This window comes from Cydia pomonella, chromosome 6, assembly GCF_033807575.1.
Source record: "Cydia pomonella isolate Wapato2018A chromosome 6, ilCydPomo1, whole genome shotgun sequence".
NCBI lineage: Eukaryota > Metazoa > Arthropoda > Insecta > Lepidoptera > Tortricidae > Cydia > Cydia pomonella.
In genome coordinates, this window is record NC_084708.1 from 15,832,303 (window position 1) to 15,844,848 (window position 12,546).

Here is a 12,546-nt window from a genome sequence, read left to right on the forward strand (position 1 = left end):
GCCATGATAGACGCGCAGTGTCATCGATCATCTGATCTTATCCTTAATCTCGTGAAAATTAAAAATTACCAACAAAACACCTCGGCGGTCTATTTGTGATAAAGCATGTCATGTCCGTGCCACGTATACGTGAAGCAAATATCTTTAGAGGCAACGTATTTGAAAATGTTCGTGGATGTAATGTCGCAAAAGTGTGAGAAAAGAAACAGATACATTGTGTTAAATAAGTATCACGCAAAGAAATACAATCATGGAGTTCTCACGTTTTAGTTAAAATATAGTTCGCGTCACCAACATCAGTCAGAAGACCATGATCTTCACATATTTGTGTTTAATTTTAGAGTTGAATGAAATACGAGGAGTAGAATATTATATTTATTACATATTTTACATGTATTATTAATAATATTTAGAGTACTTAACAACAAAATAAAAACAAATATAAATGCTATACGCACCTTCACGATTTATATTTTGCTTTTAAACAAAAGTCATTCTGATGCGCACCTTTAGGTACGAATACAACTTGAGAATTGGCGTACAAATTAAACTTTGTGTCTAATTTACGGACACCAATAATAAACTGATTAGTTTGGACTCATGTAACGTCACAGATGGACAAATTTGCTTAATTACAGCCACCTTTAGTACACGAACCTTACCTCCAAGGCATTTTCTTAGGTGTGGATTTTATTCTTTTTTTCCGAGACCCCGCCAAACACATTACTGATGGTTGCGACTCCAGCCGTAATGGATTCTCATACAGCACTCTCAATCTCTCGTCATTCTTATTTCCTATTAAATCTACTAAATCCTGGAACAAATAGCAAACACCTTTAATCAATTTCTAACGTTGACTACGCTGTTACCGCATGAATCGAACGTATCTACAATCCTTACTCACGTCCACACGGCTTAATTAAGGAGCAAGGGATCCTTGGAAACCTATGTAGTTCCAAAAAATGGCGTAGATAATAAATTTCACGAAATCAGATTTTGAAACCCAGAGAGAAAACTGGCTATATGTTTATTACAAAGGAGTAAGATTCAAAAGTCTAAACATATCCATGATGTCGACTGATACTTAAAGCAAAAGTAAATAAGTTTTTGGCAAAAATTATAAGCTTTTATCGCTGACTATACTTTTCTTTCCACAGGCAACTAAAACTCATCGAGCCAATTCTAAAAACCCCGAACACAATTAGGTTGCGTTGTTTTATCAGAGTTCCTATGGCCACCTCCTGTCCCTATCATCAGATCAGCTCGATGGTACCATAATATTGCATTGTCATCGGACTTACGACTTACATATGTATGCAAATTTTCAGTTTCATCGGAAACCGGGAAGTGGGTCAAATTTAACTTGCAAGATTTGACCCCTACATACATAGGTACATTGCAATTTAATAAAAAGCTTGTAAAAAATATGGTGATATAGTAAATAATGCTTACCTTAGAGAATAACGGGCTTTTATCTTCCAATAGCAAATTGTTTTCATTATGAATGGGGATGGTACGCCTGCTGGATTTTGTATCAGGACACGGTAGTGTATGCTCCTTTATTGGTGATTTTGTTTGATTTTCGGATCTCGTGTATTCCTTAAAAACTCGAAGGAACCACGTCTGCGGAAACATAAACCCGTATCAATAGGTGGACCTATTTGACTGCAGAAAAGCAGGTCATGACGTGGCTTGCATAAGTTTGAGTAAATTTATAATAAACTATAATTATTACATGCTTAGTACCTCATCAGTAGAAGGTGCCGGTGATAAAGTTGTTGAGACGGGTTGACTTTCTCGTGGCGGTGCAATGGAGTGTTCGGGGGGCGCGAGACATTTAGCGTGGAGTGGAGACGGTAATAAACGAGCACCATGAAGCGAGAAAGGAGACCTTTTCCTAAAACGTGACGGAGATATCGCAGTACCAGCATAGTCATATGTCGGATTTCTGCTAGGTTTCAGGGTTTTATTATCCGCAGAAGAGGGATAGTCAGCAACTAGAGACGGCGGTACGTCGCCAGCTGGTGAAAAACTTGTGGGACAGAAGGGCAAGTCGGTGAAAACAGCACAATCTCGTGTGGGAATGTTATGTGGGAATTTAGACTCGGGTGCCGGCCAGCGTGAAAAATTAACAGTCTTATTGTTAGGCGGTTTAGTTGGAGTATATTTAGCAGGACGAAGTTGAACTGGGCATAGTCCGGCGGCACGGGCCTGTTTCGGAATGGGCGTAGTTTGGGCCTTGGCTAAGGCGCAGGCGGTGCAACAAGGGCGCGCAACACGCTTTGGAGGCGGGTCTGACGATAAGGGAATCTGCGTCGTTCTATGTATTCTCACACTTTTTCTTTTTTTTCGATTGCTGCTTGCATTCTATAAAAAATATTTGAGTTAGCAATAATCATGGTTGAAAATCCATTATTTGAGTTCATTGATTATACTATCCGCACCTTATTTTCATTACTCGGGACATGTTGTGGGTAGAATTTAATAGTTGATAGTTATCGTGGACGCGAAGGCATAAATAAGCGCCCTCCAGCCAGGTGGTCGCATCGTCATTTTTCAAGCAATTGTTTAGTTAATAAACACATGCACGTATTACAACTAATATTGCTTTTTTATAATGTGTGTCTAAAAATAGAGAGAATTATATTTCCAGAGTTTCAACGATTTCTTATTGTCCTCATCATCTGATCTAAATCCTAACTACCTAGACCATTCAAGCATTTCAAGTATCCAAACAGAATTAAAAAATCAGTTAATACGAGGGCTGCCTTTTAAGTTCTGCGTTTGGTAAAACTAAATACAATATAAGTGTTAATTGGTATTTATTGTTTTTCAAAGTAATACGTGATACGTAATACACTTTTTCATTCGATCGAACCAGTTTTCGAAACACTTATTAAAGCCCGAAGTCGGGTCGGGAAGTATGCCTCAACCGTTTCTTCAGGCATTCGGTACCGTTGACCACGAAGTCGTTGCTTGATTTTTGGAAAAGTGAAGAAGTCATTGGGGGCTTAAGTCTGGACTGTACGGCGGGTGTTCCAGATTTTCAACGTTTTGCTCTTAAACTCAATTGTCTGCCTAGCGGTGTGCGAGCTCGCATTATCGTGGTGCAGTGCTATACGTCGGGGGTTGTTTTTTCGGTACTCGCTGTTAACTTCTGGTAAACAAACATTGGTATCAGTCAGCATTGACCGCTTATTACGATCCTCTAGCACGGTGGTTGCAACGTGGCCACTTTTTGCTACAAACGTGGCGACCATTTTTTTTCGAAGTGCTCCGTGAGCGTCGGTACTTTGGTCGGTTTTGGCTCATCTTGGAACACCCAAACAGTCGACTGCTGTTTAGAATCCGGATCGTAGGCATATATCCAAGACTCGTCATCACTGATAATGTCGTAAACGTTTTTTAGAGTTTCCTCGATTGAATTTTCGTAGAGTTTTGCGACACCATCTAACGCGAGCCGTTTTTTGGTCTTCACTGAGTAAATGAAATCATTTTTTTTACGCCTAAATGGTCATGCAAAATATTATGAACACTGGTCCCTGAAATGCCCAATGAAGCTTCTATCTCACGGTATGTCGCATAGCGATCTTCGTCGATCAGTTGCCGTACAGCATCAATGTTCTCCTGAGTCACGGCTGTTTTTGGTCGACCTTCACGATGCCTATCACTATAACTAAAGCAACCACGTTGAAATTCTAAATACCAACGTTCCACAGTACGGAGGCATGGTGCTTCATTATTAAAAACAGTAGTCAACTCTTCAAAGCACTGAAGACGCGTTAAACCTCTTTTGAGGTTGTAAAAAATTATCCCACGTAAACTTTTCTTCGAAATTTCCATTTACACAACTGTCTTGTCAACTTTGAACCGACGCTGTACTGAAACGATTCGGCCGATCTCGAGTCATTCTTTTGTTTTCGAGTTCTAAATTCAAATATCTTACCATGATACTTTTTTTTTCTATTAAAAACTGACATAAATGTACTACTAGACACGCTATCGATAACAACTCGTGTCCGCCATTTTAGGCGTTTGACGTCTGTCACTAACCTTAAGAATAATAGCTAGCCAGAGGCGAAACTGTTAACCCTTTACCAGGCTGACAGTTCAGAAATGACAATGGAATGTCAGTCTTACTCATCTAAAATAGAACACGTTGCGGGAGGTTTGCAAACTACAGAACTTAAAAGGCAGCCCTCGTAAATCTAGAAATCCTAAAGTGACAACATACAATATGATCAATTGACTATTTTATCTTTTCAATACTATAATTTTTATATTTGACATTAAACCTAAATTGAAAATGCAAATAACGAAAAATTCCTTCGTTCCCTAAGGTGCATTCAACTGATTTGAAAATATATTTAAGAAAAATCCCATTAATGATAAATACTACTTACTTAGCTAGGGCATTTAGAAACTATACTTAACGTTACGTATTACTAGTAATTTACGGTACTTACATAATTTGTGTTCTGTTCTGCCCGTTCTGCTGGGTAGCGAATATTCAGATGATAGGTTTGTGCCAAAGGCATTAGTCTCTGTGGCGGCGCCTCCTGAACGACAAGCTGTAGGATATATTTTAATTTATTTAGAGGTCTGTTAGATTCACATGTAAAAATAAATGCCACTATGCTAAGTACTAATGCTTAAACACTTGTTGCAAAAGTTAGGAATATGTGTTATTTTGGTATATTACCTACCTGTTTTGGTGATTTGCGGATGTTTGGTTGATTTATTTGTTTCGCAGGTAGCAATGATCCCCGCTGGGGCGTATTCTGGATAAGAGGTTGAATTAACTATTTAAGATATCGGGTGAACCAATGCATCAATATCGGCCAAAATACCATTTACAGTTCGATTCACCTGACTTATGTAAATAAAATACAGAAGATAAACGAATAACATCAGTACGGTTACCACGACTTTGACACTGACACATTCGCTAGCGTGAGCGTAACTTACTTTGTATGTATCTCGCTCGTACTAGCATTTTAGTGCGAGCAAGATGGTGTATAGAAAGTGAGTTATGCAGACGTTACGGAATAAGTCTGACAGTGATATCAGTTTGACAGTGATAAAACAGTCGTATATGGAAAGTGGAGGTAAGGAATTAAATCTCCATGTATCAAAAAGTGTCATCAAAAAACTTTAAACAGGTGGCGCTGCAATACCTAGAACACTTGACAAAAAAGTCAAATCATAGACAGCGCACTTCACTCCGTCGATAACGCCTAGCTACTCTAGCGCTAGAGCGCTACTCTGGAGAGATTCGGAACTATTATTTTATAGCTGACAGCTGGACACTTGCAACAGTTCTACTACAAAAGATTTTACTCCTTATAAATCCACACTCCATACAGTCGTAGTAAGGCTACAGAGGGCCTACCGCGAACCACGTTCGACGTGTTGCCTCTTTGTCGCACTTGTAAATTCGTACGTAAGTGCGACCAAGAGGCAACACGTTGAACGTGGTCCGCGGTAGGCCCTCTGATCTAGGGACTCCCTCTGGTCGCATAACAACTTATGTCATATTTTTAATTGTCATAACACTTAATGCATAAAACTGTAAGTCATATTTTTTTTTATTGAATTGAATTATTCGTGAGCATAACTGGGTTTTTGTCATAAATGACTTATGTCATAATTTTTATACTCATAAATTTAATACGCATAAAATTTTAGTTTAGGTTCGTTAGGTATGCACAAAAAATATATGACAACTGTTATGTATGTCATCAAATATCATGTCTAAAAATGTATGACAATATAATATGACTTTTCATTTGTATGCGCAATGATGATTATGACACAAGTTATTATGCGTATCAAAGGTAACCTTTACCTTTTATGCAACCCAATATGGACCCACAGATCTAACATGGAGTAAATGACGTCATTTTTCCTTTAACTTGACTTACAGGCCAATTCCAATAATATAATGTAATACTGATCTAACATGGATCTGACATAATTCCAATATATAATTGCGCATTATGTCTGACAAATCAGTATCCTATTGGAATGAGATCTAATTACTAAAACTCGAATCCAAAACGTCATTTTTGACACTGACAGATCAGTATCATATCACTTAGACTGTGCCACTATCATATTGGAATGAGATTTAATAAGTAAAACTTGAATTGGCCTGACAGGAGGCTGAATTTTATTTATACTACGTCGGTGGCAAACAAGCATACGGCCCGCCTGATGGTAAGCAGCCTCCGTAGCCTATGTACGCCTGCAACTCCAGAGGAATGAGGAGAGTGAATTAACCAGGTCATTTTATATGCATGTATAGGTGTTTTTTAAAGGGTCACTGAGGGCAGCTATCTGATCCCATGCTCCTTCGGGAAAAAACTCATTCAAACTCAAGTAAGATAATGTAACAGATCATATCCAATAACCATTTGGTAACAAGAAATTGGTATCTAAATATACCTCCTGTAATTTAGTAAATACAATACCCGTTTCGATGAATTTGGGACGATCCGTTGATAGGTTTTGCCGGTTTGGGTCAAAGGCGCTGGCGAGCTCTGCAAGGGTGTTTTCTGAACGAGTGGCTGCTTCCACTATTCGTATGAAATAAGAATGATACCTATTATAAACTACTATATAGGTAGGTAGGTAGGCATATAGGTATATAGGTAGGTAGTACCAAAACATTAAGCCGATACATACAGATAAAAGTAGGTACTATTTTTATGTATAAAATGTTATAAAATACAAAACTACAGAAAACGAAAGGTACATGTTTATACCTACCAGTTTTGATGACTCGTGTACATTCCGTGGATAGTTCTTAGGGAATATGGGTGGTGAGTGTTCACGGGAGTTGACTCTCCGAACGTGTGGCTGCATATTTTTATCTTCGGGCAACTAAAATCATCGTACATTGAAATACTTATAAGAGACATTAGGCAAGACACATGTAATCGTCCACAATTTTAGATGAAAAGTGGAATCTTGAGAGTTGCGAGGGTTTCAAAGCACGACGGTTAAACTAATTTTGCCACCGAGTGAAACAAAATTTCTCACCACATCAACACGAGGAAATTACTAATTGTAAAGCATCATACAAAATCAAACGTTATTAATTATTTATCATTCAAATTCATCATTTAACAGTCAATTCAACCAGCTAACTTATAGAAACAACCCAAAATTTGCATCAACTTACTTTGCCACACATGTGGATAAAATGCAACTTTCTCGTCAGTTTTTGAACAATCAAGAGAACATTTACGAGTTGGTGTGGTAAAAATAAATGATTACGGTGGTAGTTGAATTCGCTAGCTACTTAATGGAAGTTGACGTTTATTTGATAGCTTTGTGGTTATTTACATACTTATCGTACCTGCAGTAATTTACGAAGATTGGTCGGACTTGTTGGGCAGGTTCGCATGGGCGGCTTGGGACACGGCGCTTTCGATGCTGCGGGCTGCGTTGGCGAGTAGGTTCTGGAGCTGGTCGCCGGCCGACGGCAAGTCTAAAACTCCTTATTATTAGCTGGGTGTCAACCACATAATTTTGAACTCCAAGATCGTAGAGCGCAACTTGAGGATCATATCCTTGAGATCTTGCTAGCTCGCATCGCACGTGAAACGTCCACATTGAATATTATTTTATCACATAACCCTTTCACGGAAAAGACGACAACTGACGCGCGTGGCTACAGACCAATATCAACTTTCGTGCGTCTCGACAAGGTTCATGATAAATCGATGAGGCGCCGCACACGATAGGAGTGGCGATGCGTTCAAAGGGCTAAAAGCAAAACAAATGTAGGCACCTATATAAACATTCTATTACTTCTATTAAAAGTTGGTGCATAACTAAGTTGACTTATGGAGATTCCAGGAGTCCCCGTCCTAGGCTAGGCCTGTATCGCGGGAGACCAGTTCTGTGGCCCTAGTGAAAAAGGGTACAAGTCTCTGGCAGTTTAGGTGTATAAGGGCATAAGTGTTACATGGAACTTACACCTCTTTACACCTGCGCTGCCAGAGACTTGTACCCTTTTTCACTAGGGCCACAGAGTTGTACATTTATATGTCATGCAGGTGAACGAAAAAAAAGATAAAAATAAATAAAGATAATTTACAATAGAAGTACAATATCTTTGCGCGTTTACCGCTAAGAACACCCCATTTACAAGTCCCACAGTTCCAAGGCGATATATGATTTAATATGTACTTTAATACATAGATAAGCTTAAATCGACGATTTTGTAAAATCATCTTAATCGGCTTAATCCGCGCTGACCACTCATCGGGGCCCTGCTTGTACGCTGCCGCCACTTGAAGGGCTAAGTCACCATAGACATTATAGGTTCTGAATTTCTAAAAAAAGACCGGCTCGTTTGTGATATGCCTTAAAAAAACGACGCTCAACTAAAGCAGTCTCCCGGCACTATATTTACCTACTTAGATGAGAGCGTAGACACATGATAGACGGATGTTAATTTTAAGATGGGTTATACCCTGTTGTAAAGTTGTCAGATACAGAACATAAGATTTCAGATATCAAAACATTAATTAATTTCAAGCGTGGTCGCCACGGACGGAGCAAACAGGCCCGTACATCAGAGGCAGCACCTGGGTCTATCTGGGTGCGGCCGTCTCTCCGCGGCTCCCTCGCCGGCTCCAGCTCGCTGTAGCCGTTTTCGTTCAGAGCGCCACCCGTGTGAAGCTTTAAGTTGTTCTTCACTAGGTGCGGTTTAATCTCCTCGAACCAAACGTCACAAAGCTGAAAGACAACCAGTATTTTAAGATTATTTTGTGGTAGCTGTCAAACAAACAATTAGGTATTTTATTTATGATAAACTTAATTAAGGGGGCGTCCATAAATTACGTGAGGCGTTCAAGGGGGGGAGGGGGTTAAGCTTAATCTTACCAAATCTCACTCGGGGGGAGGGGCGTTTTTAGCAAATATCACGTAATTTTTTTCTTAGTGGAAAAAAGTGTAAAAGAGTTGAATCGGAATAAAAAAATTTTTTACAAAAAAATAGCAAATTTCACAAAATAGTGTTTGCCGTATCTGCCGGGACCCCGCAGAGCAGCACAGTAGCCCTTCGATTGTTTAACAGTTATCGACCAGCCGTATCGACACGTGTGACAAACGACGCAGCGTAAAGAGCCGAGTAATAGCGATGCTCGTACAAGTTTTGACCTGCTTCGTTTACCCGAGTAAATATTTCACTTAATAACCATTCTAGAGACGTTTTTAATGATTCAGAATGAACTTCCGAGAATATTATAATGCTTACGTTAAAAGACACGTCTACAAGACAAAAATATGCTGTCAAGAAGAAATGGTAAAATTATGGAATACAGCAAAACAAAAGTTCCCGATGAAGAGGATTTGGTTAAACTTGTTCAACATGAGGTTAATCAGCTTCTTAGAGAAGCAGAGGAAAGAAAGGCCCGAAATACTCTGGCGTTCCTCTTTAAAGTAGGTTTAATATCTTCATAAATTTATATTATAAATTTGATTCTATGTGCAAAACATTTCAAGATCGCGGTGCAGAAAAATAAACTCAAGCACTTTCAATAGATGTGTAAGTTTTTTATAAATGTCATCTCCAGAAATTGTCACAAAAAAAAAGAAATGTAGGCCTGAAAGTGAAATTTTTAATTTAGATATGCTAAAAATACAGATTAAACGTATTAATGCACCTTTATTTATTATTATTATCAATTCATTATTTTTTTTATAATTATTATTATTTATTAGTATTTTATTATTATAATTATTTAATTTTATCGCATCGATTTTCAACTACCGCAATACTCTGAAATCTCAATTACTAGTCTTTGCTAGTCTTGAATAAAAGTAATAATATGAATTAAAGTTTTGCTTATTTTTTATAATCCATCGCGATTACAGCCTGCACACAAATTTAAAAAATCTTACGTGAGATTAGGAGGGGGGGGGGGGGGGGGGGGGGGGTTAAGAAAAACATGACGAAATCTCACCAGGGGGGGTGGGGGGGTCAAAAAATTCTCAAAAAAGCCTCACGTAATTTATGGACGCCCCCTAAAACAAAAGTATAATTAAGTGTAATCTACAATTCAAACTATCTACGTACAAAACACCTAAAATAAAATATGGGTAGCACCATAAGGCTGGCTACGCTTCCCCTTTGGATCGCTATGCCCATCCGTTTGGCGAGCAACGAGCCAGCCCTAATACGGTCTCCGCTGAACTCGATGATTTTTTTGGTGAGCTTAATTAGTGTGTGTGCGCTTAGGCACCATCGCACCATGTACCCAAACTTTCGACTGCGAATGCCGCACTGTGAGAACTCGAATATTTGAGACATTTTGCTGCCTAGCTACGGCCGCCTCGCCCGCCCTCAATGACGTTGAGCCGAGGTGAGACGGTGCCAAAGTGTCCATATATGTTACGTCCAAAATATGGGGTCGTCCCACACTCCATGGCACAATGGTCATTCCGTCGAGCCTCTTGCCGTCGTCTCGCGCGAGACCAAGAGGCTCGAGAATGGCTGGAATGTTGCCGCTGACAAAGGCCCGACGGAGGATGTCGATGACGCAAGCATGACGTGATAAGCGGCTCTTAGAACACGACAGACCGTAGTGTCCAAGACTGGGATGAGACTATAGTGGATCTCAAGCAAAGACTGACAGCCAGTCGGAAGGTATTGTTGTCTAACAATGTTCTAAAGTTGGAGGAGAAGAGAGCGTGTAACCAGGAGCCAGACTCTGTTTACCACATGGCCAGAATGCGTGTTTTTTTCTGGTTGTTGCAGCAAGAGTTTAAGAGTTGGGAATGTACCTACTTGTGTGCAAATGGTTTGATCTCAAATTCTCTAAATTGATTTCTTTATCGGTAGTTTATTGGGTAGATCTCTTTCTGGATAACTCCCCTAATAGCAAGACTATAGTGCAAAATCTATTGATTGTAGACCTACAATACAGTTACTTATGCTCAAAGACTTTGTTTTTCATCATTCATTTCAGCGATTAATTCAGTTAATTAATTTCGCATTAGCCTATCTAACTGCTACGATAACGTCTATCTATCTATAAAAATTTAACATTTTCCTCTATTTACGGGAAATAAATTTAAAATGACAAGTAGGTTATCATTTATCCTCTAAACACAAAGGCGCCTGATACTTCATTTATAGCAATGACTTTCATTGCATTATATACATTATTGCTATTTTAACACTTACCCCGAGTAGAGCATTTTCCAAATCGTAACGGATATTTTTCGGTATTTTACATGTATCCTTATTTCCACCATTTTCCTTAGCATTGTTGGTCATATAGTCGGCTGGGGGCTTCCTCGCCGGCTCACGTGGCTTCGACGGTCGACGGTTCCGCGACTGGGACATCGCTATGATCAAAGCGACAATGTCAAAAGGCAAGAAACAAAGACACACACGCACTTGGACAGAACAATAGTACTTTCTTAAAAATACATGATTAAAATGCTATAAAAAGAAAGTGTCAATACGGCACCTTCAAATGTTTCCTTTGTTTTTTTTTTTTATAATTGTTGACAGCTTTGCACAGATATAATCGATGTTTATTGAAAACTTTTTCCATGCGCACTGCAAAGGAAAAATAGATGCCTCGTCAAAATTGTGGGTAGGTATTAAATTTTTATATGAAGCGGTAGTTCTTAATTATATTGACAGTAGCGTCTTTGTGGTGGTGCTTGGTTATTCAATTTATTTCGACTAAGCAAATATAATGAATGCACCAAACTGGAAAACAGCCATGTGTGCCAGCGGATCTATTTTACTAGGTGGAGTTGCGATTAAACTTTTGAAAATCAGCAACGTGTTCAGCAGTAGAGGAAACCACGATATTCCCGTCAACGAAGTGTTGCTGTATGGAGCCAACGATGAAGTGCAGACGAAGCAAATTGGATTGAACAACCTGTTCTGTATTTATTATGTCATAGTGCACGCAAACTGCTCAATTGACGTGTGCTTGCCCAACCTAGAGAGTGACACTATAACGAAGTGTCTCATCGGAGCACGGAAGAACAAAGTTAGGGTTCGCCTTATAGTGCACAGCAACAGCGATTTTGATATGCCGAAGCTGATTAAACATGGGATAGAAGTGAAGATTATTACCTCAAGACAGCCTTTAGAACACGAATATATTTTGGTGGACGCCGACGCAGAGACGGGAGGAGCTGTGGCGGTTATGGGATCCCTGGACTACGAGACTGCGCGGGTCAACTGCAACAGAGACGCAACTCTGCTCACCTCCGAACCATCTGTCGTTAAGTCTTTGAAGAGAGAGTTTGACAGAGTATGGAATTCCACCGACAGCAAAACTCGCAGTGAACCTTCCTAAAAGCAAAAGTGCCACAGCAACACATTGAACTGAGATCCACCGATGGTCAGTTACCTATGTTCAAAAAGTGTGTAGAAATATTCTAATTCGTTGGTGTAGAAATGTGTACCTGTGCCTTCCTATTCTTATTTTATTTGTTATATAATAAGTCTACTTTGTGTTATCTCATTAGGTTAAGGAATATTTAATTAGGTTACAAATAAAA

The 12,546-nt window shown here is 39.2% G+C and overlaps 2 protein-coding genes across 2 annotated transcripts; one reads left to right on the top strand and one right to left on the bottom strand.

Annotated features, from left to right (window-relative positions):
• Positions 1–362: 362 nt before the first annotated feature.
• LOC133519084 (proteoglycan 4-like) lies at positions 363–11,486 on the bottom strand. Its single transcript, XM_061852984.1, has 10 exons — positions 11,204–11,486; positions 8,587–8,751; positions 7,364–7,495; positions 6,772–6,885; positions 6,474–6,578; positions 4,707–4,781; positions 4,467–4,571; positions 1,747–2,367; positions 1,453–1,623; positions 363–814 (listed from the first exon to the last, which is right to left on the bottom strand). Exons 1-10 carry the CDS (start codon positions 11,363–11,365, stop codon positions 659–661), a joined length of 1,806 nt encoding a protein of 601 aa, XP_061708968.1. The 5' UTR covers positions 11,366–11,486; the 3' UTR covers positions 363–658.
• Positions 11,487–11,522: 36 nt separating this feature from the next.
• On the top strand, positions 11,523–12,525 carry LOC133519086 (uncharacterized). Its single transcript, XM_061852986.1, has one exon. It carries the CDS (start codon positions 11,727–11,729, stop codon positions 12,339–12,341), a length of 615 nt encoding a protein of 204 aa, XP_061708970.1. The 5' UTR covers positions 11,523–11,726; the 3' UTR covers positions 12,342–12,525.
• Positions 12,526–12,546: the final 21 nt, after the last annotated feature.

Bases quoted from the DNA above. Each gene is read 5' to 3' on its own strand.
- LOC133519084 (XM_061852984.1), bottom strand. From the start codon at position 11,365: ATGTCCCAGTCGCGGAACCGTCGACCGTCGAAGCCACGTGAGCCGGCG. The intron at 4,782-6,473 runs GTATTGTATTTA...CCTCTTATCCAG, and splicing joins TCCCAAATTCATCGAAACGG to AATACGCCCCAGCGGGGATC. The intron at 815-1,452 runs GTAAGCATTATT...TATTTGTTCCAG, and splicing joins AAAGCCCGTTATTCTCTAAG to GATTTAGTAGATTTAATAGG.
- LOC133519086 (XM_061852986.1), top strand. From the start codon at position 11,727: ATGAATGCACCAAACTGGAAAACAGCCATGTGTGCCAGCGGATCTATT.